The 27,952-nt window shown below is 48.8% G+C and overlaps 1 protein-coding gene across 8 annotated transcripts in view; it reads left to right on the top strand.

Annotated features, from left to right (window-relative positions):
* col16a1 (collagen, type XVI, alpha 1) overlaps positions 1 to 27,952 on the top strand; it is a 628,911-nt gene that overhangs the window by 372,987 nt on the left and 227,972 nt on the right. For all 8 annotated transcript variants that reach the window (XM_068011105.1, XM_068011107.1, XM_068011111.1 and 5 more), the window contains 3 exons: positions 34 to 87; positions 5,017 to 5,061; positions 19,611 to 19,727. In XM_068011105.1, the coding sequence (XP_067867206.1) occupies positions 34 to 87; positions 5,017 to 5,061; positions 19,611 to 19,727 (216 nt within the window). The remainder of the gene's footprint in view (positions 1 to 33; positions 88 to 5,016; positions 5,062 to 19,610; positions 19,728 to 27,952) is intronic.

Below are 27,952 nucleotides of genomic sequence, written 5' to 3'. Positions count from 1 at the left end.
AAGCTTGCATCTAACACTATTTTTATTTTTCAGGGAATTCCAGGGAATGATGGGATGCCTGGTGCCCCTGGACTTCCAGGAATGGTGGTGTGTACATTAGTATCTGTAGATTGTTTGGGATGTGGAGAGAGTAAGATGAATGTCTTCTAATGTTGTCTATAACTGACAGGCCCCAACCCCTTGCCCCATTCGCTCGATTTCCAACCACATACCCCAGCACCTCTGCTGGAGTGTTTGGTAAATTTTAGTCATTTCCAACACTGAGGGTCGATTTTTCACTGCGCTCAGCTGGTGTTACCAGGGCAGTAACGGCCTCAGGATGGTCTCAGTAACCTTGCCATCCCAATAATACCAGCAATGCCATGTTAAAAGGGGCTTCCTAACGGGTGTCCAAATCACTCGCCTGTTTCAGGCATGGCCCCATTTAATATGGAAATCAGGATCCTATGGCATCCCTTTTTGGTAGGATCTGGTTGGAGCCTGGGCCATGCTTATCCTCATCAGTTCCTTGGGCAATGAAATAGAAGAGGTTCAGCAAAGATACAATTTGAATTATTTTTATGTATCGAGAGAAGTAGAAATGCTCCTCTGGAACCTATATAAAAAAAACTGGGGTGTTCCCCTCGCCACCCGCCCTGCCATCCCATTCCAGGTCCCCACCCTCAGCGATTGCAACCTCTCTCCCTGCATCTTTCCTCACTAATGGTTGTCCAGATTGACAGTACTCGAGCAAGCGAGCTGTGTCTGGACTCCAGTTTGGCACCTGCCAGTGGAAATCAGGCCAGAGCCTCAATATACAAATCTTGATATTCACCAGCAGCATGGTCAGTCAACCAAAAGTCAAAATCTACCCCCTGGAGTTTATATTCTTACAGAAAAGAAACATCAAACACCCTCTGTCCCCCACAAGGACAGCAATACTGCCGGAGGAGGGCTCAGTTATGTTTTGATATTCCTTCACTGGATAAACCACTTGGGCTCAGTGTTGATGACCACTCCTGTAAGTGGGCTTTGCATCCCCTATGTATCGGAGTGTGACTTTATCTCCCTAATATGTAGTGGGCCTGGGGATCGAACAGAGACTCCTTCCTCCCATGTTCCAGTTCTTGGAATATCTCACTATCATCCACGTGATGCTGCCTTCAGTGGGAGACTGAAGAATGCACTCCATCAGACCAAGGGTAAAGCTACAAACCACCAGGCATGTTTATTTAGGATTGGTCAATGAGCATTACTCAGTACAAACAAAATATTTACAGTCATTCCAAACGATACTATTTTTCACAAGTTGTCGAAACAATATAAACGTTTCTCCTGTGAAAACCCTCTACATAAAATTCATCCTTTAAACATAATTCATTGTATTTAATCAGCATAATGTCAGACCTGGCTTCAGACTGACTGAGGATCCATCTTGACATTGTGCATGAGTGTAAAATGGATATTAGTGAGTCTGTAGCCTGTTTTACATCTCTCCTGATTTTGATTAACATTAAAGTCAATGGGAATAAAGTCTGTTTTTCACTATTGTTTAAAGTCAACGTTTCCCCCACTGACTTTATAGGAGAACCAATGTTGCAAAAAAAAATGAAAGATAAAAATCCATGGCTTGGAATTTCCTCAAAGCTGCTCTCAGTGTAACCTCACCGTAACCTCAGCATAATATCACTAACTTCACCATAACTTCACCATAACTTCACCATAACTTCACCATAACTTCACCATAACTTCACCATAACTTCACCATAACTTCACCGTAACTTCACCGTAACTTCACCGTAACTTCACCGTAACCTCACCGTAACTTCAATGTAACCTCACCATAATATTGCTGTAACCTCACCATAACTTCACCGTAACCTCACCATAATATTGCTGTAACCTCACCGTAACTTCACCATAACCTCACCATAATATTGCTGTAACCTCACCGTAACTTCACCGTAACCTCACCATAATATTGCTGTAACCTCACCGTAACTTCACCGTAACCTCACCATAATATTGCTGTAACCTCACCATAACTTCACCGTAACCTTGCCATAATATCGCTGTAACTTCATCAAAACTTCACCTGTAACCTTGCCTTAACCTACTTGTGACGGCACCATTAACTTGCTGTAACCTCACCGTAGCTTTAGCATAACATGCCATAGTGTTACGATGACCTCACTGTAACCTCACCATAAGTTTCCCATTACCAAGTTATATTGTCAATATAACCTCACAGTTTGATGTGTAAATGGGCTAAACACATCCAACATGATTACGGCCGCGGAATGGGGGCAGGTCTGAGAAAATTCCCAATCCACAGCTCTCAACATTAAATCAACCATTCACAGGCTCTCAGTTCCATGCAGCATTAATCCACACAAGTTTAGCTACCACTTCCAGGAAGATCTGCCTGTCTCCCTGTCTGTGTCCTAACCAAACACCTAAGCAGACAGGGGACAAGACGAGGCTGTTTGAATGGCCATGTCCAATACTTCCAATTACCTGCAAGAAAGGTTCGCATTCAGGCACTAATTGAAGATCCATACCAAGGGATTACTGCCTTGCACTGAGCTGCAAGTATTTGCCAGTCTGCAGTACCAGTTGTCACCAGCCAGCAAGAACTGTCCTCAAGTCCGTGCGTGCACTGGAGCCAAGAATAAAAATAGAGTTGATATTTAAATCAAGTTGAAATGCCAATTAATGTAGTGGGTCAGGCATCTGTAATAGAACCCACTCCCTTTGGAAAATCAGGATCTTTCCATACTGTATGCAATCCCGGTTTTACACTCCAGTGTTAAGGTGAGGATTACCTGCTTCACTTCCTCCTCTTCTTTCAGGGGAGGGGTCGCTGTCACACTCGCTCCCAGAGCTTTTTGCTCCCCCCCCCCCAAGAGCCTCTCCCACTCTCCCACCCAAAGCCTCCTTCTCCCCCTCTCTAACCTGTTCTTTCTCCCAGACCCTCTTCCTTCTCCTTGTCAGACCTACTCCCCTCTCTTTCACCCAGACCCTCTCTCTCTCCCTTCCAGATGAGCTTGCTCTTTTCCTCTCAGATGCTTTCCCAGTTACCCCCCCCCCCCCCTCAAAGGCCTCTCACTCCCCCTCCAGGACTCCCCTCCTCTCTCCCTCCGAGAGCCTCATCCCTCCCTTTCTCAGACCTTCTGACAGTCCCCCTTCAAGAGCCAAACCCTTCCCCTCCCATACGCTCTCTGCACCCTCTCCCAGAGCCTCTCACTCCCCCTCCTAGACCCCTCAGCCCTCTCCCTACCAGACCCACTCCCACGTCCCTTCCCATAGTCACAGTGACAGAGGCTGATGGATATATTCACTGTGGTGCATGGGGATGTTACAGATAACATGAAACAGGACAAAGTTGCCTAGTATAAGATGGGGTGGGGGATAGTATTCTTTGTGCTCTGACTCGCTGGGAGCTCCTCGCAGAGATTCAGTCACAGACTACTGGTGATTTCCGGAGTGTGCGCAGGTGAATGAATAACGAAGTTCAGTTTGATTCAGATATGCTGAGTGTTCTTCTGTTCACCAAGGGAGCCAACCACGGCCTAAAAACCTGCCCGATTTCCCTCAGAATTGTAGCTGCCCTGACCAAGAAAGAAAGACTTCCGTTTATATAGTGCCTTTCACAACCTAAGTATGTCCCAAAGCACTTTACAGCCAATTAATTGTTTTTGAAGTGTAGTCACTGTTGTAATGTAGAGAAATGTGGCTGCTAATGTGTGCACAGCAAGATCCCATAATTGGCAAGGTAATCTGTTTTAATGATGTTGTTTGAAGGATAAATATTGGCCAGGAAACCAGGAGAATTTCCCTCTCTTCAAATAGTGTCATGGGATCTTTTCTATCTACACGAGTGGGCAGACGAGAGATTCAGTGCAGCACTCCTCAGTACTGCATTGGGAGTGTTAGCCCAAATCTTGTGCTCAGCTCTCTGGAATGGGACTTGAATCTACATCCTTCTAACTCAGAGGTGAGAGTGCTACCACTGAGCCACAGCGATTGTTCCTAGTGTTACGACCAGGTGAAAAAGGGGTCTAGGGTTCCCTCTCAGCCTTCACCTGGTCTTACCGTAACAGGGTTTTATTTTTAAACACATCGTGTTTTTAGCTCCCCCTTGGTGAATCCTTGTTCACCGCTTTCCAATGATAAGGCAAAGCAACCAGCACAAACAGGTTTTCTTAGGTTTAAAGAAGAAAGGTTGAAATTTATTAATCTTAAACTTAAAGTCTAATTCGGTTAACGCCTATGGATACATGACGTGCCCACGCTAGCATGCATACGCAATACACACATGCAGATAGAGACAGAAAAGAGCAGAAGAAAATAAAATGGAAAAGTTTGAGGCCATCGCTGAAGAGGGTTTTTGTTACGGTTCTTCGAGCTCACTGTAGAGTCCTTGATGGTAGGTAGAGTCTGCTTTTCGTTGGGGCCCAGTATTCTTCTTAAACCTTGTTCACTGTCGAAGACTTTACTCTCTTGGGGTTCATGTGTCTTCAGTGGATTTGGAGTTCCATGAGAAAGAGATAGGAGCAGACAGGAGAGGCTGTGGCGAGCCAGTCAGGAGAGGTCTTTTTAGTTCAGGAGCAAACAGACACTCTGAGTTCAAACTATTTGTACAATTGAGAAAAAAACAGGTTGCCAAGCAGGCTAGTCACGTGACCAGTTGGTCTGACCACGTCTGTTTGTGGATTCTCTGGTCTTAGCCGACCCTGGAATGTCTCTTCTGACACACAATACCTGGTGCTCAAAGTCCATTGTGGGTTAAATTGGAGTAGGGAAGTAACCCCTTTGTCTCCACAAGCACTGTCTGTTAATATGCAAATGTATTTCAGCTGGCAGCCCTTGTAACAGGCCTTCTCTTCTTCCCAGCAAGTTTTAAAATCAGTGTTCATACGACACAATTAATATGCCTCATTCTTGTCAGGTGGGGGCCTGCATGACACTTAGAGTTAGGATTTTTTCCCACTTTCAATGAACTCATTATTTTAAAAGCTCTACTTTGTATTTCAGCCTCCGCTATCAATGGTTGCTGACAGGAACGATTCATTATTCAAGGTAGGCAGCAGACTCCTGGAGACTGACCTTAAAGAGAATTGCAAATACACTTGAAACAGAAACATTCACAGGCCTGTGGGAAAGAGCAGGAGAGTGGGGCTAATTGGATGGTTCATTTAGAGAGTCAGCACAGGCACATGGGTTGAATGACCTCTCTGTTGGAAAATGAACCTGTGCACTTATTAGCACACGGATAATGTGTTTAAATGAAAGCCCTTATTCATTGGTATAACAGCACTATTTACCAATTTATTTTAAAAGGATTTGCACCTTTTTAAATAAAAATGGTAATCAAAGGAATTTCATACAAACTGTGAAGCATTTAAACACTGTGTCATTATCAGGCATTTTGCGTTTATCTACACAAACGTTTGTCACTACATTCAGGCCTTTTACCACACTTTGCTCCCAGATAAGCAGCTGGACAGTCCATTGCCAATGTCAGGTTGCCAACCCTCCAGGATTAACTTGGAGTCTTGAAGAATTAAAAATTAATTTCCTAGTCACTGCTTTGAGTGACCCAGGAGGAAAATCATTCAAAAATTCAAAAAAAATGTTTTTAATAAAAAATTTTATTGGTTATAAGAACACTGAAAATGGGAAAAATGTTTTTTGACTGACGCTCAAGAATCATCCAATCAGCTTTCAGATAGGCATGGATAGGTGGTGCCCTGTGAGGATGCATGTGTTGGGTAGCCAATGGCATAAGCATGGGGGCAGGTCAAGTGAAGACTGGAGGCCATAAGATGAAACCGGTAGGACCACATGCAACCAGAGTTGACAATCAGGCAGTTAATCCAAGCTGTCTCTTGCTTGGTCTGGCTTCCGACCGTTATTTACCATGTGAGAGTAACACTTTGATGGGACACCTGTGCAAACAGTGGTGTGGATTTTAATTCAGTTTCCTGCCAGCTTCTGGCACTCGTGTTTAGTTTCTGGATAATTGAGTGACAATATTGTTTTCCTGAGCCTCCCCTAGATATAGACTTTTTTTAAATTCATTCATGGGATGTAGGAGTCACTGGCTAGGCCAGCATGTATTGCCCATCCCTAATTGCCCTTGAGAAGGTGGTGGTGAACTGCTTTCTTGAACTGCTGCAGTCCTTGGGGTGTAGGTACATCCACAGTGCTGTTAAGGAGGGAGTTCCAGGATTTTGACCCAGCGACAGTGAAGGAACAGCAATATAGTTCCAAGCCAGGATGGTGTGTCACTTGGAGGGCAACTTGCAGTTGGTGGTGTTCCCATGCATTCGCTGCCCTTGTCCTTCTAGGTGGTAGAGGTCAGGGGTTTGGTGTGGGGCTGAAATAGCTCAGTTGGGAGAGTGTTAGACTGAAGAGCGAAAGGTCCCTGGTTCAATCCCAGGTTTCAGCAATTTTAAGGCGGCACAGTGGCCACAGTGAACACAAAAGTCCGAGTGTATCAGGCCTGTGTCCTCAGTACCTTGCTCTACGGCAGCGAGGCCTGGACAACATATGCCAGCCAAGAGCGACGTCTCAATTCATTCCATCTTCGCTGCCTTCGGAGAATACTTGGCATCAGGTGGCAGGACTATATCTCCAACACAGAAGTCCTTGAAGCGGCCAACATCCCCAGCTTATACACACTACTGAGTCAGCGGCGCTTGAGATGGCTTGGCCATGTGAGCCGCATGGAAGATGGCAGGATCCCCAAGGACACATTGTACAGCGAGCTCGCCACTGGTATCAGACCCACCGGCCGTCCATGTCTCCGTTATAAAGACGTCTGCAAACGCGACATGAAATCGTGTGACATTGATCACAAGTCGTGGGAGTCAGTTGCCAGCATTCGCCAGAGCTGGCGGGCAGCCATAAAGACGGGGCTAAATTGTGGCGAGTCGAAGAGACTTAGTAGTTGGCAGGAAAAAAGACAGAGGCGCAAGGGGAGAGCCAACTGTGCAACAGCCCCAACAAACAAATTTCTCTGCAGCACCTGTGGAAGAGCCTGTCACTCCAGAATTGGCCTTTATAGCCACTCCAGGCGCTGCTTCACAAACCACTGACCACCTCCAGGCGCGTATCCATTGTCTCTCGAGATAAGGAGGCCCAAAAGAAAAAAAAGACAGTGGCGCAGTGGTTAGCACTGCAGCCTCACAGCTCCAGCGACCCGGGTTCAGTTCTGGGTACTGCCTGTGCGGAGTTTGTAAGTTCTCCCTGTGGCCGCGTGGGTTTCCTCCCCAATGCCAAAGGCTTGCAGGTTGATAGGTAAATTGGCCATTGTAAATTGCCCCTAGTGTAGGTAGTAGGAGAGTTGAGGGAAGGTGGGGATGTGAGAGGGAAAATGGAATTAATGTAGGGTTAGTATAAATGGGTGGTTGATGGTTGGCACAGATTCGGTGGGCCGAAGGGCCTGTTTCAGTGCTGTATGACTCTATGCTGTCGAAGGAGATTTGGTGAGTTGCTTCAGTGCATTTATGTGGCTGGTCCAGTTCAGTTTCTGGTCAGTGGTGACGCCTAGAATGTTGATGGTGAGGAATTCAGCGATTGTAATGCCATTGAATGTCAAGGGGAGATGGTTAGATTCTCTCTTGTTTGAAATGGTCATTGCCTGGCACTTGTGTGGCATGAATGTTACTTGCCGCTTCGCATCCCAAGCCTGGATGTTGTCCAGGTCTTGCTGCATCTGGACATGGACTGCTTCAGTATCTGAGGAGTTGCAAATGGCACTAAACAATCATTAGCCAACGTCCCCACTTCTGACCTTATGATAGAGGGAAGGTCGTTGATGAAGCAGCTGAAGATGGTTGGGCCTAGGATGCTATCCTGAGGAACTCCTGTAGTGTAGTCATGGGACTGAGAGGATTGACCTCCAACAACCACAACCATCTTCCTTTGTGCTAGATATGACTCCAACCAGCGGAGAGTTTTTCCCTTGATTCCCATTGACTCCAGTTTTGCTTGGGCTCCTTGATGCCATACTGGGTCAAATACTGCCTTGATGATAAGGGCAGTCACTCTCACCTCATTTCTGGAGTGCAGCTCTTTTGTCTTTGTTTGGACCAAGGCTGTAATGAGGTCAGGAGATGAATGGTGTGGGCGGAACCCAAGCTGAGCGGCAGTGAGCAGATTATTGCGAAGCAAGTGCCGCTTAACAACACTGTCAACAACTCTTTCCATCACTTTGGAATTGATCGAGAGTAGACTGATGGGGCGGTAATTAGTCAGGTTGGACTTATCCTGCTTTTTGTGTACAGGACATACCTGGACAATTTTCCACATTGCAGGGTAGATGTCAGTGTTGTAGCTGTACTGGAACAGCTTGGCTAGGGGCGCGGCAAGTTCTGGTCTTCAGTACTATTGCCGGAATGTTGTCAAGGCCGTTAGTCTTTGCAGTATCCAGTGCCTTCAGCCTTTTCTTGGTATCACATGGAGTGAATCGGATTGGCTGAAGACTGGCATCTGTGATGCTGGGGACTTCAGAATGAGGCTGAGATGGATCATCCACTCGGCACTTCTGGCTGAAGATGGATGCAAATGCTTCATCATTGTCTTATGCACTGATGTGCTGGGGTCCCCCAACATTGAGGATGGGAATATATGTAGAGATTCCTTCTCCTGTTAGTTGTTTGATTATCCACCACCATTCACAACTGTGCAGGACTGGAGAGCTTATATCAGATCCCTTGGTTATGGGATCACTTAGCTCTGTCTATTGCATGCTGCTTCTGCTGTTTGGCATGCAAGTAGTCCTGTGTTGTAGCTTCAGCAGGCTAACACCTCATTTTGAGGTAAGCCTGGTGCAGCTCCTGGCATGCCCTCCTGTACTCTTCATTGAACCAGGGTTGATCCCCCGGCTTGATGGTAATGGTAGAGTGGGGGATATGCCGGGCCATGAGGTTAAAGATCCATAGAATCATCGAAAGTTTAAGGCACAGAAAGAGGCCACTTGGCCCATCGTGTCTGTGCCGGCTGCAAAATGATCCACCTATTCTAATCATAAGATCATAAGATCATAAGAACTAGGAGCAGGAGTAGGCCGTCCAGCCCCTCGAGCCTGCTCCACCATTCAATAAGATCATGGCTGATCTTTTCGTGGACTCAGATCCACTTACCCGCGCTCCCACCGTATCCCTTAATTCCTTTATTGTTCAAAAAGATATCTACCTTAGCTTTAAAGACGTTTACTGAAGAAGCATCAACTACTTCACTGGGCAAGGAATTCCATAGATTAACAACCCTCTGGGTGAAGAAGTTCCTTCTTAATTCAGTCCTAAATCTGCTCCCTCTAATCTTGAGGCTATGCCCTCTTGTTCTAGCTTCACCTGCCAGTGGAAACATCCTCTCTATTTGTATCTTATCTATTCCCTTAATGATTTTATATGTTTCTGTAAGATCCCCCCTCATTCTTCTGAACTCCAATGAATATAATCCCAATCTACTCAGTCTCTCCTCATAAGCCAACCCCCTCAACTCCGGAATCAACCTAGTGAACCTCCTCTGCACCCTCTCCAGTGCCAGTACATCCTTTCTCAAGTAAGGAGACCAAAACTGCACACAGTACTCCAGGTGCAGCCTCACCAGTACCTTATACAGCTGCAACATAACCTCTCTGCTTTTTAAACTCAATCCCTTTAGCAATGAAGGACAAAATTCCATTTGCGTTCCTAATTACTTGCTGTACCTGCAGACCAACCTTCTGTGATTCATGCACAAGGACACCCAGGTCCCTCTGCATAGCAGCATGCTGCAACTTTTTACCATTCAAGTAATAATCCTTTTTACTGTTACTCCTACTGAATGACTTCACATTTATTAACATTGTATTCCATCTGCCAGACCTTTGCCCACTCACTCAATGTATCTATGTTACTCTGCAAAGTTTCACAGTCATCTGCACACTTTGCTCTGCCACTCATCTTAGTGTCATCTGCAAACTTTGACACCCTACACGTGGTCCCCAACTCCAAATCATCTGTATAAATTGTAAATAATTGCGGTCCCAACACCGATCCCTGAGGCACACCACTAGTGACTGATTGCCAGCCAGAATAGCACACTTTCCAGCATTTGGTCCGTAGCCCTGCAGCTTACAGCGCTTGAGGTGAATATACAAACTCCTTTTGAATGAGTAGAGGGTCTCGACTTCAACTACCCTTTCAGGCAATGAGTTCCAGACCATCATCACCCTCTGGGTGAAAAAGGTTTTCCTCATCTCCCCTCTAATTTTTCTACCAATCACTTTAAATTTATGCCCCCTCATCACTGACCTCTCTGTTAAGGTGAATAGACCCTTCACCTCCACTCTATCCAGGCCCCTCAAAATGTTATGCATTTCAATCAGATCTCCCCTCAGCCTTCTCTGATCCAAGGAGAACAACCCCAGTCTATCCAATCTTTCCCCATAGCTGCATTTTTTCCAGTCCTGGCAACATCCTCATAATCTCCTCTGTACCCTCTCTAGTGCAATTACATCCTTTCTGTAATGAGGTGACCAGAACTGCACACAATACTCAAGTTGTGGCCTAACCAATGAGTTATACAGTTCCAGCATAACCTCCCTGCTCTTGTATTCTACACCTCGGCTAATAAAGGAAAGGATTCCATATGCCTTCTTAACCACCTTATCGACCTGTCCTGCTACCTTCAGGGATCTGTGGACATTCACTCCAAGGTCCCTCACTTACTCTAGACTTTCACAGTATTTGTCTATTTATCGTGTATTCCTTTGCCTTGTTTGACCTCCCCAAATGCATCACCTCACACTTCTCCAAGTTGAATTCCATTTGCCACTTTTCTGCCCATCTGACCAGACCATCAATATCTTCTTGCAGCCTACAGCTATCCTCTTCACTATCTACCACACGGCCAATCTTTGTGTCGTCCGCAAACTTCTTGATCATGCCCCCTGCATTTATGTCCAAATCGTTTAGATATTCCACAAAAAGTAGGGGACCCAGTACTGAGCCCTGCGGAACGCCACTGGAAACAGCCCTCCAGTCGCTAAAACAGCCATCAATAATTACCCTTTGTTTCCTGCCACTGAGCCAATTTTGTGTCCACTTTGCTGCATTTCCCTTGATCCCACGGGATTTTATTTTTTTAAGCAGTCTGCCATGTGGGACCTTGTTAAAAGATTGTGGTTGAATACAATTCTGCTGCTACTGATGGCCCACAGTGCTTCATGGATGCCCAGTTTTAAATTGCTAGATCTGTTCGAAATCTATCCCATTGAGCACATTGGCAGTGCCACACATCACAATGGTGGGTACCCTCATTGTGACAACGAGACGTCATCTACACAAGGACTGTGCGGTGGTCACTCCGACCAATACTGTCATGGACAGATGCATCTCCGATAGGTAGCTTGGTGAGGATGAGGCCAAGTAGGTTTTTCCCCCTTGTTGGTTCCCTCACCACCTGCCGCAGACCCAGTCTAGCAGCTATGTTCTTTAGGACTCGGCCAGCTTGGTCAGTAGTGGTGCTACCGAGCCACTCTTGATGATGAACATTGAAGTCCCCCACCCAGAGTGCATTCTGTGCCCTTGCTACCCTCAGTGATTCTTCCAGTTGGTGTTCAACATGGAGAAGCACTGATTCATCAGCCGAGGCGAGGTGTGGTGGGGGCGGGGGGGCAGTAGGTGGTAATCAGTAGGAGGTTTCCTTGCCATATTTGACCTGATGCCATGAGACCTCATGGGGTCTGGAGTCAATGTTGAGGGCTCCCAGGGTAACTCCCTCCTGATGGTTTACCACGGTGCCGCCACCTCTGGTGGGTCTGCCCTGCCGGTGGGACAGGACATACCCATGGATGGTGATGGTAGTGTCTGGGATTAGATTAGATTAGAGATACAGCACTGAAACAGGCCCTTCGGCCCACCGAGTCTGTGCCGAACATCAACCACCCATTTATACTAATCCTACACTAATCCCATATTCCTACCACATCCCCACCTGTCCCTATATTTCCCTACCACCTACCTATACTAGTGACAATTTGTAATGGCCAATTTACCTATCAACCTGCAAGTCTTTTGGCTTGTGGGAGGAAACCGGAGCACCCGGAGGAAACCCACGCAGACACAGGGAGAACTTGCAAACTCCACACAGGCAGTACCCGGAATCGAACCCGGGTCCCTGGAGCTGTGAGGCTGCGGTGCTAACCACTGCGCCACTGTGCCGCCAGATATTCTCTGTGAGGATGTATATGCACACATCCCCAATTAAAGTTTCCAAGATTGTGAAGAAATGTGATCATATCAGATTGGAGTAGGCCATTCAACCCCTCAAGCATGTTCTGCCATTAAATTAGATCACAGCTGATCTGTATCTTCTCTCCATTTACCCGCCTTGGTAGCCTATTCCTTGTTAAATCTTGTTTTATCTCAAGAGGGCTGGACAACAAAGGATGGAAGTTATGTAACAGTTGTATAGAGCTCTGTTCTGCAACTCTCTCTCTCAAAAAGCTGTTGAGCTGGGGGTCAATTGAAAGTTTCAAAACTGAGATTGACAGGTTTTTGTTAGGTAAGGGTATGAAGGAATATGAAGCCATGGCAGGTAAATGGAGTTGAGATACTAATCAGCCGTGATCTTATTGAATGGTGGATCAGGCTCGAGGGCATGAATAGCCCTTCCTATATTTTGTTCATGACAGTCAAAAATTTGAAAGTAGGAATAGGATTTGCACAGGGCATCTTACATGAAAGGGAGTTAGATTTGGGCAAAAAAATAACAGAGAGGATCACTGAAGTTTAAATGGGCTCAATTTGCAGCTGAAAATCTTTCTGGAGAGGGAAGTGCTGTATCTCTGTACTTACGATATTTACATGCAGCTTTATCTGTATTGATAATATACACACGGTGCTATATGTGTATTGATAATATACAGACGGTGCTATACGTGTATTGATAATATACAGACGGTGCTATACGTGTATTGATAATATACAGACGGTGCTATACGTGTATTGATAATATACAGACGGTGCTATACGTGTATTGATAATATACACACGGTGCTATACGTGTATTGATAATATACACACGGTGCTATACGTGTATTGATGATATACAGACGGTGCTATACGTGTATTGATGATATACACACGGTGCTATACGTGTATTGATAATATACACACGGTGCTATACGTGTATTGATAATATACACACGGTGCTATACGTGTATTGATAATATACAGACGGTGCTATACGTGTATTGATAATATACAGACGGTGCTATATGTGTATTGATAATATACAGACGGTGCTATACGTGTATTGATAATATACAGACGGTGCTATACGTGTATTGATAATATACACACGGTGCTATACGTGTATTGATAATATACACGGTAGCTTTTCCTTTTATATTTATTGTACGGCTGCGTTTGCTGACGATGCAACCATTAGGTGTCGCAATACTGGCACATGCGCAAATGCAGCCTCATCCACTGAAACGTCACAGCCTGCGACATCTCAGGCAGCTTCCAGGAATCAAGATGGCGCTGCTCAATTTATCACAAAAGACAATTTGAGCCCAAGTCCCCTCAATGGCTGCGATCGCCGCCTGCATCCCACCCCAAACAGTACCCTGCTTCCTCCCGCCATCGCACTTCTCTTCACTGCTCACTCCTGCGCCCGTCTGTTTGCCACTCGCTCCCTGCCTTGTGCATTGGCGACTCGTTCCCCACCACTTCGGGCGGCGCAGAAGGGAGCAATCGGCCGAGGGGAGCACGTGGTGAGGCCTGGGGCAAGCGGCCAGGATTGGTGGTGGGGGGGGGGGGTAAAGTGGGGTGAGCGGGAAGCGGCAAGGCCAGGAGTGAGTGGTTGAGGGGAGGCAGTGGGGAGGTCAGGAGTGAGTGGTTGAGGGGAGGCAGTGGGGAGGTCGGGAGTGAGTGGTTGAGGGGAGACAGTGGCGAGGTCGGGAGTGAGTGGTTGAGGGGAGACAGTGGCGAGGCCGGGAGTGAGTGGCTGAGGGGAGGCAGTGGCGAGGTCGGGAGTGAGTGGCTGAGGAGAGGCAGTGGCGAGGCTGGGAGTGAGTGGCTGAGGAGAGACAGTGATGAGATCAGGAGTGAGTGGCTGAGGGGAGGTAGTGACGAGGTCGGGAGTGAGTGGCTGAGGGGAGACAGTGGCGAGGCCGGGAGTGAGTGGTTGAGGGGAGATAGTGGCGAGGCCGGGAGTGAGTGGTTGAGGGGAGGCAGTGGCGAGGCCGGGAGTGAGTGGCTGAGGGGAGGCAGTGGCGAGGTCGGGAGTGAGTGGCTGAGGGCAGACAGTGGCAAGGCCGGGAGTGAGTGGCTGAGGGGAGGCAGTGGCGAGGTCGGGAGTGAGTGGCTGAGGGGAGACAGTGGCGAGGTCGGGAGTGAGTGGCTGAGGGGAGGCAGTGGCGAGGTCGGGAGTGAGTGGCTGAGGAGAGGCAGTGGCGAGGTCGGGAGTGAGTGGCTGAGGGAAGGTAGTGGCGAGGCTGGGAGTGAGTGGCTGAGGGAAGGTAGTGGCGAGGCTGGGAGTGAGTGGCTGAGGGAAGGTAGTGGCGAGGCTGGGAGTGAATGGCTGAGGGGAGGCAGTGGCGAGGCCGGGAGTGAGTGGCTGAGGGGAGGCAGTGGCGAGGCTGGGAGTGAGTGGCTGAGAGAAGGTAGTGGCGAGGCTGGTAGTGAGTGGCTGAGGGGAGGCAGTGGCGAGGCTGGGAGTGAGTGGCTGAGGGAAGGTAGTGGCGAGGCTGGGAGTGAGTGGCTGAGGGAAGGTAGTGGCGAGGCTGGGAGTGAATGGCTGAGGGGCGGCAGTGGCGAGGCTGGTAGTGAGTGGCTGAGGGGAGGCAGTGGCGAGGCTGGGAGTGAGTGGCTGAGAGAAGGTAGTGGCGAGGCTGGTAGTGAGTGGCTGAGGGGAGGCAGTGGCGAGGCTGGGAGTGAGTGGCTGAGGGGAGGTAGTGGCGAGGCTGGGACTGAGTGGCTGAGGGGAGGCAGTGGTGAGGTCGGGAGTGAGTGGCTGAGGGGAGGCAGAGGCGAGGCTGGGACTGAGTGGCTGAGGGGAGGCAGTGGTGAGGTCGGGAGTGAGTGGCTGAGGGGAGGCAGTGGCGAGGTCAGGAGTTAGTGGCTGAGGGAAGGTAGTGGCGAGGCTGGGAGTGAGTGGCTAAGGGAAGGTAGTGGCGAGGCGGGGAGTGAGTGGCTGAGGGGAAGAAGTGGCGAGGCCGGGAGTGAATGGCTGAGGGGAGGCAGTGGCGAGGCTGGGAGTGAGTGGCTGAGGGAAGGTAGTGGCGAGGCTGGGAGTGAGTGGCTGAGGGAAGGTAGTGGTGAGGTCGGGAGTGAGTGGCTGAGGGGAGGCAGTGGTGAGGCTGGGATGAGTGGCTGAGGGGAGGCAGTGGTGAGGTCAGGAGTTAGTGGCTGAGGGAAGGTAGTGGCGAGGCTGGGTGTGAGTGGCTGAGGGGAGGCAGTGGCGAGGCTGGGTGTGAGTGGCTGAGGGGAGGCAGTGGCGAGGTTGGGGAGTGAGTGGCTGAGGGGAGGCAGTGGCGAGGTATGGAGTTAGTGGCTGAGGGGATGTAGTGGTGAGGCTGGGAGTGAGTGGCTGAGGAGAGGCAGAGGGTAGGTAGTGGCGAGGCCGGGAGTGAGTGGCTGAGGGGAGGCTGAGGGGAGGTAGTGGCGAGGCTGGGAGTGAGAGGCTGAGGGGATGTAGTGGCGAGGCTGGGAGTGAGTGGCTGAGTGGAGGTAGGGGCGAGGCCGGGAGTGAGTGGCTGAGGAGAGGCAGAGGGTAGGTCGTGGCGAGGCCGGGAGTGAGTGGCTGAGGGGAGGCTGAGGGGAGGTAGTGGCGAGGCTGGGAGTGAGTGGCTGAGTGGAGGTAGGGGCGAGGCTGGGAGTGAGTGGCTGAGGGGAGGTAGTGGCGAGGCTGGGAGTGAGTGGCTGAGGGGAGGTAGTGGCGAGGCCGGGAGTGAGTGGCTGTGGAGGTAGGGGCGAGGCTGGGAGTGAGTGGCTGAGGGGAGGTAGTGGCGAGGCTGGGAGTGAGTGGCTGAGGGGAGGTAGTGACGAGGCCGGGAGTGAGTGGCTGAGGGGAGGTAGTGACGAGGCCGGGAGAGAGTGGCTGAGGGGAGGTAGTGGCGAGGCTGGGAGTGAGTGGCTGAGGGGAGGCTGAGGGGAGGTAGAGGCGAGGCCGGGAGTGAGTGGCTGAGGGGAGGTAGTGACGAGGCCGGGAGTGAGTGGCTGAGGGGAGGTAGTGGCGAGGCTGGGAGTGAGTGGCTGAGGGGAGGCAGTGGCGAGGCCGGGAGTGAATGGCTGAGGGGAGGCAGTGGCGAGGCTGGGAGTGAGTGGCTGAGGGAAGGTAGTGGCGAGGCTGGGAGTGAGTGGCTGAGGGGAGGCAGTGGTGAGGCTGGGAATGAATGGCTGAGGGGAGGCAGTGGCGAGTCTGGGAGTGAGTGGCTGAGGGAAGGTAGTGGCGAGGCTGGGAGTGAGTGGCTGAGGGGAGGCAGTGGCGAGGCTGGGAGTGAATGGCTGAGGGGAGGCAGTGGCGAGGCTGGTAGTGAGTGGCTGAGGGGAGGCAGTGGCGAGGCTGGGAGTGAGTGGCTGAGGGAAGGTAGTGGCGAGGCTGGGAGTGAGTGGCTGAGGGGAGGTAGTGGCGAGGCTGGGAGTGAGTGGCTGAGGGGAGGCAGTGGCGAGGCCGGGAGTGAATGGCTGAGGGGAGGCAGTGGCGAGGCTGGGAGTGAGTGGCTGAGGGAAGGTAGTGGCGAGGCTGGGAGTGAGTGGCTGAGGGGAGGCAGTGGTGAGGCTGGGAATGAATGGCTGAGGGGAGGCAGTGGCGAGTCTGGGAGTGAGTGGCTGAGGGAAGGTAGTGGCGAGGCTGGGAGTGAGTGGCTGAGGGGAGGCAGTGGCGAGGCTGGGAGTGAATGGCTGAGGGGAGGTAGTGGCGAGGCTGGTAGTGAGTGGCTGAGGGAAGCTGGTGGCGAGGCTGGGAGTGAATGGCTGAGGGGAGGCAGTGGCGAGGCCGGGAGTGAATGGCTGAGGGGAGGCAGTGGCGAGGCTGGTAGTGAGTGGCTGAGGGGAGGCAGTGGCGAGGCTGGGAGTGAGTGGCTGAGGGAAGGTAGTGGCGAGGCTGGGAGTGAGTGGCTGAGGGGAGGTAGTGGCGAGGCTGGGACTGAGTGGCTGAGGGGAGGCAGTGGTGAGGTCGGGAGTGAGTGGCTGAGGGGAGGCAGAGGCGAGGCTGGGACTGAGTGGCTGAGGGGAGGCAGTGGCGAGGTCAGGAGTTAGTGGCTGAGGGAAGGTAGTGGCGAGGCGGGGAGTGAGTGGCTGAGGGGAGGAAGTGGCGAGGCCGGGAGTGAATGGCTGAGGGGAGGCAGTGGCGAGGCGGGGAGTGAGTGGCTGAGGGGAGGCAGTGGCGAGGCCGGGAGTGAATGGCTGAGGGGAGGCAGTGGCGAGGCTGGGAGTGAGTGGCTGAGGGAAGGTAGTGGCGAGGCTGGGAGTGAGTGGCTGAGGGAAGGCAGTGGCGAGGTCAGGAGTGAGTGGCTGAGGGAAGGTAGTGGCGAGGCTGGGAGTGAGTGGCTGAGGGAAGGTAGTGGCGAGGCTGGGAGTGAATGGCTGTGGGAAGGTAGTGGCGAGGCTGGGAGTGAGTGGCTGAGGGAAGGTAGTGGCGACGCTGGGAGTGAGTGGCTGAGGGAAGGTAGTGGCGACGCTGGGAGTGAGTGGCTGAGGGAAGGTAGTGGCGACGCTGGGAGTGAGTGGCTGAGGGGAGGCAGTGGCGAGGTTGGGGAGTGAGTGGCTGAGGGGAGGTAGTGGCGAGGCTGGGAGTGAGTGGCTGAGGGGAGGCAGTGGCGAGGTTGGGGAGTGAGTGGCTGAGGGGAGGTAGTGGCGAGGCTGGGAGTGAGTGGCTGAGGGAAGGTAGTGGCGAGGCTGGGAGTGAGTGGCTGAGGGGAGGCAGTGGCGAGGCTGGGAGTGAGTGGCTGAGGGAAGGTAGTGGCGAGGCTGGGAGTGAATGGCTGAGGGGAGGCAGTGGCGAGGCCGGGAGTGAATGGCTGAGGGGAGGCAGTGGCGAGGCTGGGAGTGAGTGGCTGAGAGAAGGTAGTGGCGAGGCTGGTAGTGAGTGGCTGAGGGGAGGCAGTGGCGAGGCTGGGAGTGAGTGGCTGAGGGAAGGTAGTGGCGAGGCTGGGAGTGAGTGGCTGAGGGAAGGTAGTGTCGAGGCTGGGACTGAGTGGCTGAGGAGAGGCAGTGGTGAGGTCGGGAGTGAGTGGCTGAGGGGAGGTAGTGGCGAGGCTGGGACTGAGTGGCTGAGGGGAGGCAGTGGTGAGGTCGGGAGTGAGTGGCTGAGGGGAGGCAGTGGCGAGGCTGGGACTGAGTGGCTGAGGGGAGGCAGTGGCGAGGTCGGGTGTGACTGGCTGAGGGAAGGTAGTGGCGAGGCTGGGAGTGAATGGCTGTGGGAAGGTAGTGGTGAGGTCGGGAGTGAGTGGCTGAGGGAAGGTAGTGGCGAGGCTGGGAGTGAATGGCTGTGGGAAGGTAGTGGTGAGGTCGGGAGTGAGTGGCTGAGGGAAGGTAGTGGCGAGGTCGGGAGTGAGTGGCTGAGGGAAGGTAGTGGCGACGCTGGGAGTGAGTGGCTGAGGGAAGGTAGTGGCGACGCTGGGAGTGAGTGGCTGAGGTGAGTGGCTGAGGGGAGGCAGTGGCGAGGCTGGGAGTGAGTGGCTGAGGGGAGGCAGTGGTGAGGCTGGGAGTGAGTGGCTGAGGGGAGGCAGTGGCGAGGTTGGGGAGTGAGTGGCTGAGGGGAGGCAGTGGCGAGGTATGGAGTTAGTGGCTGAGGGGATGTAGTTGAGGCTGGGAGTGAGTGGTTGAGGGGAGGTAGTGGCAAGGCCGGGAGTGAGTGGCTGAGGAGAGGCAGAGGGTAGGTAGTGGCGAGGCCGGGAGTGAGTGGCTGAGGGGAGGCTGAGGGGAGGTAGTGGCGAGGCTGGGAGTGAGAGGCTGATGGGATGTAGTGGCGAGGCTGGGAGTGAGTGGCTGAGGGGAGACAGTGGCGAGGTCGGGAGTGAGTGGCTGAGGAGAGACAGTGGCGAGGTCGGGTGTGTGTGGCTGAGGGGAGACAGTGGCAAGGTCGGGAGTGAGTGGTTGAGGGGAGACAGTGGCGAGGTCTGGAGGGAGTGGTTGAGGAGAGACGGTGGCGAGGCTGGGAGTGAGTGGCTGAGGGGAGGTAGTGGCGAGGCTGGGAGTGAGTGGCTGAGGGGGGACAATGGCGAGGTCGGGAGTGAGTGGTTGAGGAGAGACGGTGGCGAGGTCTGGAGAGAGTGGCCCAATTCCAGCACAGAATGACGTTTTAGAGCACATTGTGGATTACTCCTGACGAGCCGTGTGCTGATGCAGGCTGTGCATGCACAGCACTATACTGGCAGGAAGAAACCGTTCTGCTCATCTGTGCAGCTGGAAAAGCTCTGCTGACGTCTGCACTTGGCTGCATTATCAGGAGTCACTTTGTTATTGTACAATCAGCACTTACCTTCCAATGACTGGTGACTGGATATCAGATTCAGAATTCCAGTGTTGCAGTGTCACAAGTGGTGCAGGTGTTGACACAACAGTGTCACTTGTTCCTTCCTTTTGATTTGTTATTTTTCCCATTCTTTGTTCTGTCTGTTGTAGAGTTTTTGTGGTAACTGCACTTCTGGATTCCCTGGAGCACAGGCATTCACAGCGATGAAGGTGGAGCAGATCGAACATGGCACTCCCGGGGCAGCTGGTGTGGACCATTGTGAAAAGGTCAGTGTGCCCTCTTGGTCCAGTCTTTATTTTACAGTCTTGCCATGAGCAGGCGCTCATGCTCTTGCCAGGAGTCCACTGTCTGGACCTCTTCAGTGTCTGCATTTCAGAAGGTATACCACCAAGGTCCCTGTTTTCAAACACCCATTTTCAAAAGCTGACCAAACACAAGAATCTGCCATCTCAGGCCTTCCCTCAGTCTCCGTTGGCAGATGACAACTCTGTTTAGATTAGATTAGATTAGATTAGAGATACAGCACTGAAACAGGCCCTTCGGCCCACCGAGTCTGTGCCGAACATCAACCACCCATTTATACTAATCCTACACTAATCCCATATTCCTACCAAACATCCCCACCTGTCCCTATATTTCCCTACCACCTACCTATACTAGTGACAATTTATAATGGCCAATTTACCTATCAACCTGCAAGTCTTTTGGCTTGTGGGAGGAAACCGGAGCACCCGGAGAAAACCCACGCAGACACAGGGAGAACCTGCAAACTCCACACAGGCAGTACCCGGAATCGAACCCGGGTTCCTGGAGCTGTGAGGCTGCGGTGCTAACCACAGCGCCACTGTGCCGCCCTGTTCTATGAGAGGGTTCTCCGAAGTGCAAGCCCCTCGTCTCCCGAGAGAATTGTCCCCACATGTGAGTGTCAAGGGCAGGGTTCATCTCAAGGAAAGGAGGATGAATGTTAAAAAATTTAGAAACAGTGGAGGTTCGAAGAGATTTAGGGGTCTCTGCACACAGATCGTTAAAGTGTAACAGTGGGATACAAAAAACAATCAAATAGGCTAATGAAATGTTCGTCTTTATATGTAGGGGACTAGAATATAAAGGGGAAGGAAATTTATCTACACCTGTACAAAGCCCTGGTTGGACCACATCTAGAGTATTGTGTATAATTTTAGCACCTCAGCTTAGGAAGCATATATTGGTCTTGAAAGAAGTGCAGTGCAGATTTACCATCATGTTACCAGTGCTCCAACGTTAGATTATTTGGCAAGATTGCATAAACTCGATTTGTATTCCCTGGAATATACATAGAATTAGAGAATATTCAGAGCAGAAACAGGCCATTCAGCCCAACTAGTCTATGCTGACGTCAGTACTCCTCCCATTCCATCTACCTTGCCTCAGCGTTTTTCACCTTTTTATCCCCTTTTCTCTCATGTACTCACCTAGTTTGCTTCTACATGCATCTCATTTGCCTCAACCATTTCCTGTGGTAAGTTGCACATGCTAACCGCTTTCTCAGTAAAGAAATTTCACCTTATTTCCCGATTTGATTTATTACTAACCACTTTGCATTTATGGCCCTGAGTTTTGTATTCTCCCACAGCTGGAAACATTCTTTCCACATCTACCCAATCAACCTGTTCAAAATTCGAAAGACTTCTATCAAGTCACCTCTAAGTCATCTTCTTTTCTAAAGAATATATTATGTTAAGCTCATCCTGATCACGTTGTACTAAGTGACAGAAATTTGTCGGAATAAATCCCAGTGCTTTGCCCTGGATATAGAGTTTTCAGGCGGGATAGAGAGGGGGATAAAAAAGGAGGGGGTGTAGCATTATTAGTTAAGGAATCAATAACAGCTTTGAGGAGGGATGACATGCGAAATGAATCATCAAATGAGACCATAGTATTTATACCTAGAGGGCTGGAATATAAGGGGAAGGAAATTTATCTACTACTATACAAAGCCATGGTTGGACCCCATCTAGAGTACTGTGTATACTCTCAGAAATAAAAAAAAACGGGCAGCCACACTACCAGGTGTGTACTATAGACCCCCAAATAGTGAGTGGGAGATAGAAGAACAAATATGTAGGCAAATTTCTGAGTGCAAAAAGTATAGGGCAATAATAATTGAGGATTTCAACTATCTGAATATCAACTGGGATACAAACAGTGTGAAAGGCACAGAGGGAACAAAACTCTTGAACTATGTTCAAGAGAACTTTTTTAGCCAGCATGTGAAAAGCCCAACGAGAGGGAGCACAATTCTAGATTTAGTCTTCAGTAATGAAGCTGGGCAAGTTACAGTGGGTGAAGTTACAGTGGGTGACCATTTTGGAGATAGTGACCATAATACAGCACGTTTTAGCATAATCATGGAAAAGGACCAAGATAAAGCTGGAGTAAAAGTTCTAAATTGGGGCAAGGCAAATTTTAAGAAATGAGATGTGACCTGGCGAAAGTGGACTGGATACAGCTACTTGAAGGAACATTAATGGCAAACCAGTGGGAGGCATTCAAAAGCGAGATACTACAGGTACAGTGTAGTCATGTCCCCACAAAGATAAAAGGTGGTACTGCCAAATCTAGAGCCTTCTGGTTATTTAGAAGCTTACGGGTTAAGTTAAAGCAGAAAAAGAAAGCTTATGATGATCACAAAAATTTTAATACTTTCGAAAGCCTCAAGGAGTATAGAAAGTGCAGCGGTGAAGTAAACAGGAAATTAGAAAAGCAAAGAGAGGACATGAAAAATTATTGTCAAGGAAAACCCGAAGATGTTTTATCAGTACATTCAGAGCAAGAGGATAACTAAGGAAAGGGTAGGGCCTATCAGAGATGTACAAGGGAATTTATGTGTGGATGCAGAAGATGTGGGCAGGTCAGCAGTGGTCAGCATTTTCATTGCTTTGCTAACCTGCTTTTAATGTTTGTTCACCTGCATCCCAAAATCCCTTTGCTCTTCTACCCCATTCAATTTCTTATTTTTGAAGGTGCAGGTGATGTTTCTATTTTTCTTACCAAAGTGCATCACCTCACATTTACTTCTGTTAAAGTTAATTTGCCACTTAACTGCCCAGTTTGCAAGTTTCCTTATGTCTTCTTGTAACATGTTGCATTCTTCCTCAGTGTTAGCTGTACCTGACTCCCCCAGTTCGGTATCAACTGCACATTTCAATATTGAGTTACTTGTTAAATCCAAATCATTAATATAAATTATGAATAACAGTGGTCCCAGCACGGATCCTTGTGGAACACAACTTTCCACCTTCCTTCAATCTGAATCACTGCCCTTTACTACCTCGAGCAGGTGAAAGGGTGAGTTCATTGAGTTTTTAGGATTTTAATAGGAATTGATCGGGTAGATGCTGTGAGTGTCAGGACAAGGGGACATAAACTTAAAATAAGAGCCAGGCTATTCATGAGAGAAGTTAGGAAACACTTCTTCATGCAAAGTGTGGTGGAAGTTTGGAACAAAAAGTAGTTAAAAACCTGCTCAATTAATAATTATAGAATAATAGTCATTTATGGCGTAGAAGGAGGCCATTCGCCCTCTTGCGTCCGTGCCAGCTCTCCGTTGAGCAATACAGTCAGTCCTATTCCCCCGCTTGATCCCCATAGTCTGCAAGTTTATTTCTTTCAAGTGCCCATCCAATTTCCTTTTGAAATCATTGATTGTCTCTGCTTCTACCACCCTCATGGGCAGCGACTTCCAGGTCATTACCACTCGCTGCATAAAAAATGTTCATCCTCACATTTCCCCTGCATCTTTTGCCCAAAACATTCAATCTGTGTCCCCTCGTCATTGTACCATCAGTTAATGGGAACAGATTTTCCTTGTCTAATATATCTAAGTCTGGCATAATCTTGTACACCTCTATCAATTCTCCCCTCAATCTCCTTTTCTCCAGGGAGAACACCACCAGCATTTCCAACCTAACCTTGTAACTAAAATCCCCCATCTCTGGAACCAGTCTGGTAAATCTCCTCTGCACCCTCTCAAGGACCCACACTCAGCATAACTTCCCTGCTTTTGTACTCAATGCCTCTATTTATGAAGCCCAAGCTCCCATATGCTTTGTTAATCACTATCTCATTCTGTTCCGCCACCTTCACAGATCGATGCACATGCACCCCCAGGTCTCTCTGTTCCTGCACATTCTTTCGAACTGTGCCATTAAGTCTACATTGCTTCACTCTATCCCTTTTGCCAAAACGCATTACCTCACACCTGTCTGTATTAAATGTCATCTGCCACTTACCTGCCCATTCTGCTCGTCTATCTATGTCCTATTGCAGGCAGTTCGTATCATCCTCACTGTTTGCCACACCTCCAAGTTTGGTATCATCAGAAAATTTTGAAATTCTACTCTGTATTCCGAGATCCAAGTCATTTATAGAAAGCAAAAAAAGCAGTGGTCCCACCACTGACCCTTGGGGAACACCATTGCCTGCAATCCTCCAGTCTAAAAAACTACCATTTACCATGATTTGATGTTTTCTGTCCTTGAACAATAGAACATAAGAACTAGGAGCAGGATTAGACAATTCAGCCCCTCGAGCCTGCTCCGCCATTCAATACAATCATGGCTGATCTCATCTTGGCTTCAACTCCACTTTCCTGCCCGTTCTCCATAACCCTTCAACCCTTTACTAATTAAAAATCTGTCTATCTCCTCCTTAAATTTACTCAATGTCCCATCATCCACTGCATTCTGGGGTAGTGAATTCCACAGACTCACGACCTTTTGAGAGAAGTAATTTCTCCTCATCTCTGTTTTAAATCTGCCAACCCTTATCCTAAAACTATGACCTCTCATTCTAGATTGCCCCACAAGAGGAAACATCCTCTCTACGTTTACTTTGTCAATGCCCTTCATCATTTTATACACCTAATTTAGATCTCCTCTCATTCTTCTAAACTCTAGAGAGTAAAGGCCTAAACTGCTCAATCTCTCTTCATAAGACAAACCCCTCATCTCTGGAATCCATCTAGTGAACCTCCTCTGAACTGCCTCCAATGCAACTACATCCTTCCTCAAGTAAGGGGACCAAAACTGTACGCAATACTCCAGGTGCGGTCTCACTAATGCCTTGTACAGTTGCAGCAACACTTCCCTACTTTTATACTCTATTCCTTTAGCAACAAATGCCTAAATTCCATTTGCCTTCCTTATGACCTGCTGTACCTGCAGACTAGTTTTCAGCGATTCATGCACGAGGACACCCAGATCCCTCTGCACTGAAGTTTCTCTCTAGTTAGATAATTTGCCTTTCTATTCTTCCGACCAAAATGGATAACCTCACACTTATCCACGTTAAACTCCATCTGGCAAATTTTGGCCCATTCACCTAACCTATCCATATCCATTTGTAAATTTCTTATTTCTTTATTTCAACTTACTTTTTTTTTGTTAGTTAGAGATACAGCACTGAAACAGGCCCTTCGGCCCACTGAGTCTGTGCCGACTATCAACCACCCATTTATACTAATCCTACACTAATCCCATATTCCTACCACATCCCCACCTGTCCCTATATTTTCCCTACCACCTACCTATACTAGGAGCAATTTATAATGGCCAATTTACCTATCAACCTGCAAGTCTTTTGGCATGTGGGAGGAAACCGGAGCACCCGGAGGAAACCCACGCAGACACAGGGAGAACTTGCAAACTCCACACAGGCAGTACCCAGAATTGAACCCAGGTCGCTGGAGCTGTGAGGCTGCAGTGCTAACCACTGCGCCACTGTGCCGCCCTTTTAAAAAGGCCCTTTGGCCCACCGAGTCTGTGCCGACCATTAACCACCCATTTATACTAATCCTACACTAATCCCATATTCCTACCACATCCTCACCTGTCCCTCAATTCCCCTACCACCTACCTATACTAGGGGCAATTTATAATGGCCAATTTACCTATCAACCTGCAAGTCTTTTGGCTTGTGGGAGGAAATGGGAGGAAACCGGAGCACCCAGAGGAAACCCACGCAGACACAGGGAGAACTTGCAAACTCCACACAGGCAGTACGCAGAATTGAACCCGGGTCGCTGGAGTTGTGAGGCTGCGGTGCTAACCACTGCGCCACTTATCCCACCTATTTTAGTGTCATCTGCAAATTTGGCTATAATACCTTCTATCCCTGCATCTAAGCCATTGATCTAGATTGTAAATAGTTGAGGCCCGAGGACCGAACCCTGTGGCACCCCATTAGTTACATCTTGCCAACCAGAAAAAGACCCATTTATCCCAACTCTCTGTTTTCTGTTGGTTAGCCAATCCTCTATCCAAGCTAATAAATTGCCCCTAACCCCATGTATTAACCTTTTGTGTGGCACCTTATCAAATGCCTTCTGGAAGTCCAGATAAACTACATCTACAGGATCCCCATTATCCACTTTGCTTGTTACATCTTCGAAGAACTCTAGCAAATTAGTCAAACACGATTTACCCTTCATAAAACCATGCTGACTCTGATGGATTGCGTTTTGACTTCTTAAATGTCCTGTTATTACTTCCTTAATAATGGATTCTGATAATTTCCCAACGACAGATGTTAAACTAACTGATCTATAGTTTCTGCCTCCCTCCTTTTTTGAATAAGGGCGTTACATTAACTTTTTTCCAATCCACTGGAACCTTTCCTGCATCCAGGGAATTTTGGAATATTATAATCAATGGATCCACTATCTCCACTGCCACTTTCTTTAAGACCCTAGGATGTCAGCCATCGGGCCCTGGGGACTTGTCTGCCTTCAATCCCAATAGTTTGCTCAGTACTTTTTCCCTAGTGATGATGATTGTTCTAAGTTCCTCCCTTTCTATAACCTCTGCATTACCTGTTACTATTGGGATGGTACTAGTGTCCTCCACCGTGAAAACTGAGGCAAAATACTGATTTAGTGTCTCCGCCATTTCTGTGTTCCCCACTATTAACTCCCCAGTCTCATCCTCCAAAGGACCAACATTCACTTTAGCTACTCTCTTCCCTTTTATATACTAAGAGAAGCTTTTGCTATCCGTTTTTATATTTTGCACTAGTTTTCTTAATTTACCTTTGCTCTTTTTATTACTTTTTTAGTAATCCCTTATTGATCTTTAAAAGTTGCCCAATCTTTCAGTCTGCCACTGACCTTTGCAATATGGTATGCCATAGTTTTTGTCTTTATGTTATCCTTAACTGCCTTGCTTAGCCATGGATGTTTTTCCCCCTCTTTTTTTATCCAATTGGACACTGACCCTCCTATTCCATGAGCCTCAGTTTTGTTAACCAGCCTTTTATGTGGTACTTTATCAAACACTTTCTTAAAATCCATATAAACAACATCCACTGCATTCCCTTCATCAACCTTTTCTGTTACTTCATCAAAAAATTTAATTAGATTTGTCAAGCATGATCTGACTTTTGCTGGCTATCCTCAATTAACTCAAACCACTCCAAGTGCCTTTTAATTTTGTTTTCCTGATTATTGTTTCTGAAACCATATGTTAAACTAACTGGCCTGTAGTTGCGAGGACTGCCCTTACACCCTTTCTTGAATAAGGTGTCACATTTGCCACTCTCCAATCCTCTTACAGCTCCCCGTATCTAGGAGAGATTAGAAGATTATGGCAAGCCCTTTCATTATTTCCATCCTCACTTCCTTTAGCACCCTGGGATGCAAGCCATCTGGACCTTGTGGCTTATCAAACCTAAGCAAACCAAGCCGTTCCATTACCTACTCATTCTCAATTTCTACCCTATCCATTGCCTCGACTCGCTACGCTTCTACCGATATTTTGTCAGATTCCTCTTCCTTAGTAAATACTGATACAAAATACTCATTAAGTATATGGCCTTGTCCTGTGCCTCTAAGCATATAGAGTCATAGAGTCGTAGGCCCCGCTCCACCTCTTACTATCCACTTACTATTTACATGCTGATAAAAGTTTTTTTGGGTTCCCTTTTATGTTGACTGTCTTCACCTCCCATCTCAACTTATGGTATATGGCCTGGTTCTCACTCGAAGAATTCACCTGACATGCATCAGGCACCCTCTTTTTTTGTTTCATCATAATCTCTATCTCATCCAAGGAGCCCTGTTTTTCATTCCCCTACCTTTTGCCCTTGTTGGAATGTACCTATCCTGACCTGAAGCAACTCTTCCTTAAAGGTAACCCATTGTTCTGTTACAGTTTGCCTGTCAGTCTTTGGTTCCATGTTACCCTGGCTAGATCCCTTCATACTGCATTGAAATTAGGCCTCTTCCAAACTAGCCCTTCTACCTTATATTGTTCCTAGCATTTCTGCATTACTAGGCTAAACCTTATGACACAATGATCATTCTTACTCAAATGCTCCCTCACGGACACTCAGACCATTTGACTCACCTCATTTCCCAGCACCAAATCCAGCAATGCCTCCTTTTCTTGTTGGGCCGAGAACATACTGATCAAGGAATTTCTCCTGAACAGAATCCAGAAATTCTGCCCCCTCCTTT

The sequence above is a fragment of the Heterodontus francisci genome, chromosome 31 (assembly GCF_036365525.1).
Source record: "Heterodontus francisci isolate sHetFra1 chromosome 31, sHetFra1.hap1, whole genome shotgun sequence".
Classification (NCBI taxonomy): Eukaryota; Metazoa; Chordata; class Chondrichthyes; order Heterodontiformes; family Heterodontidae; genus Heterodontus; species Heterodontus francisci.
The sequence above is the reverse complement of the archived record's forward strand: the minus strand, read 5'-3'. Positions and strand labels throughout refer to the sequence as shown.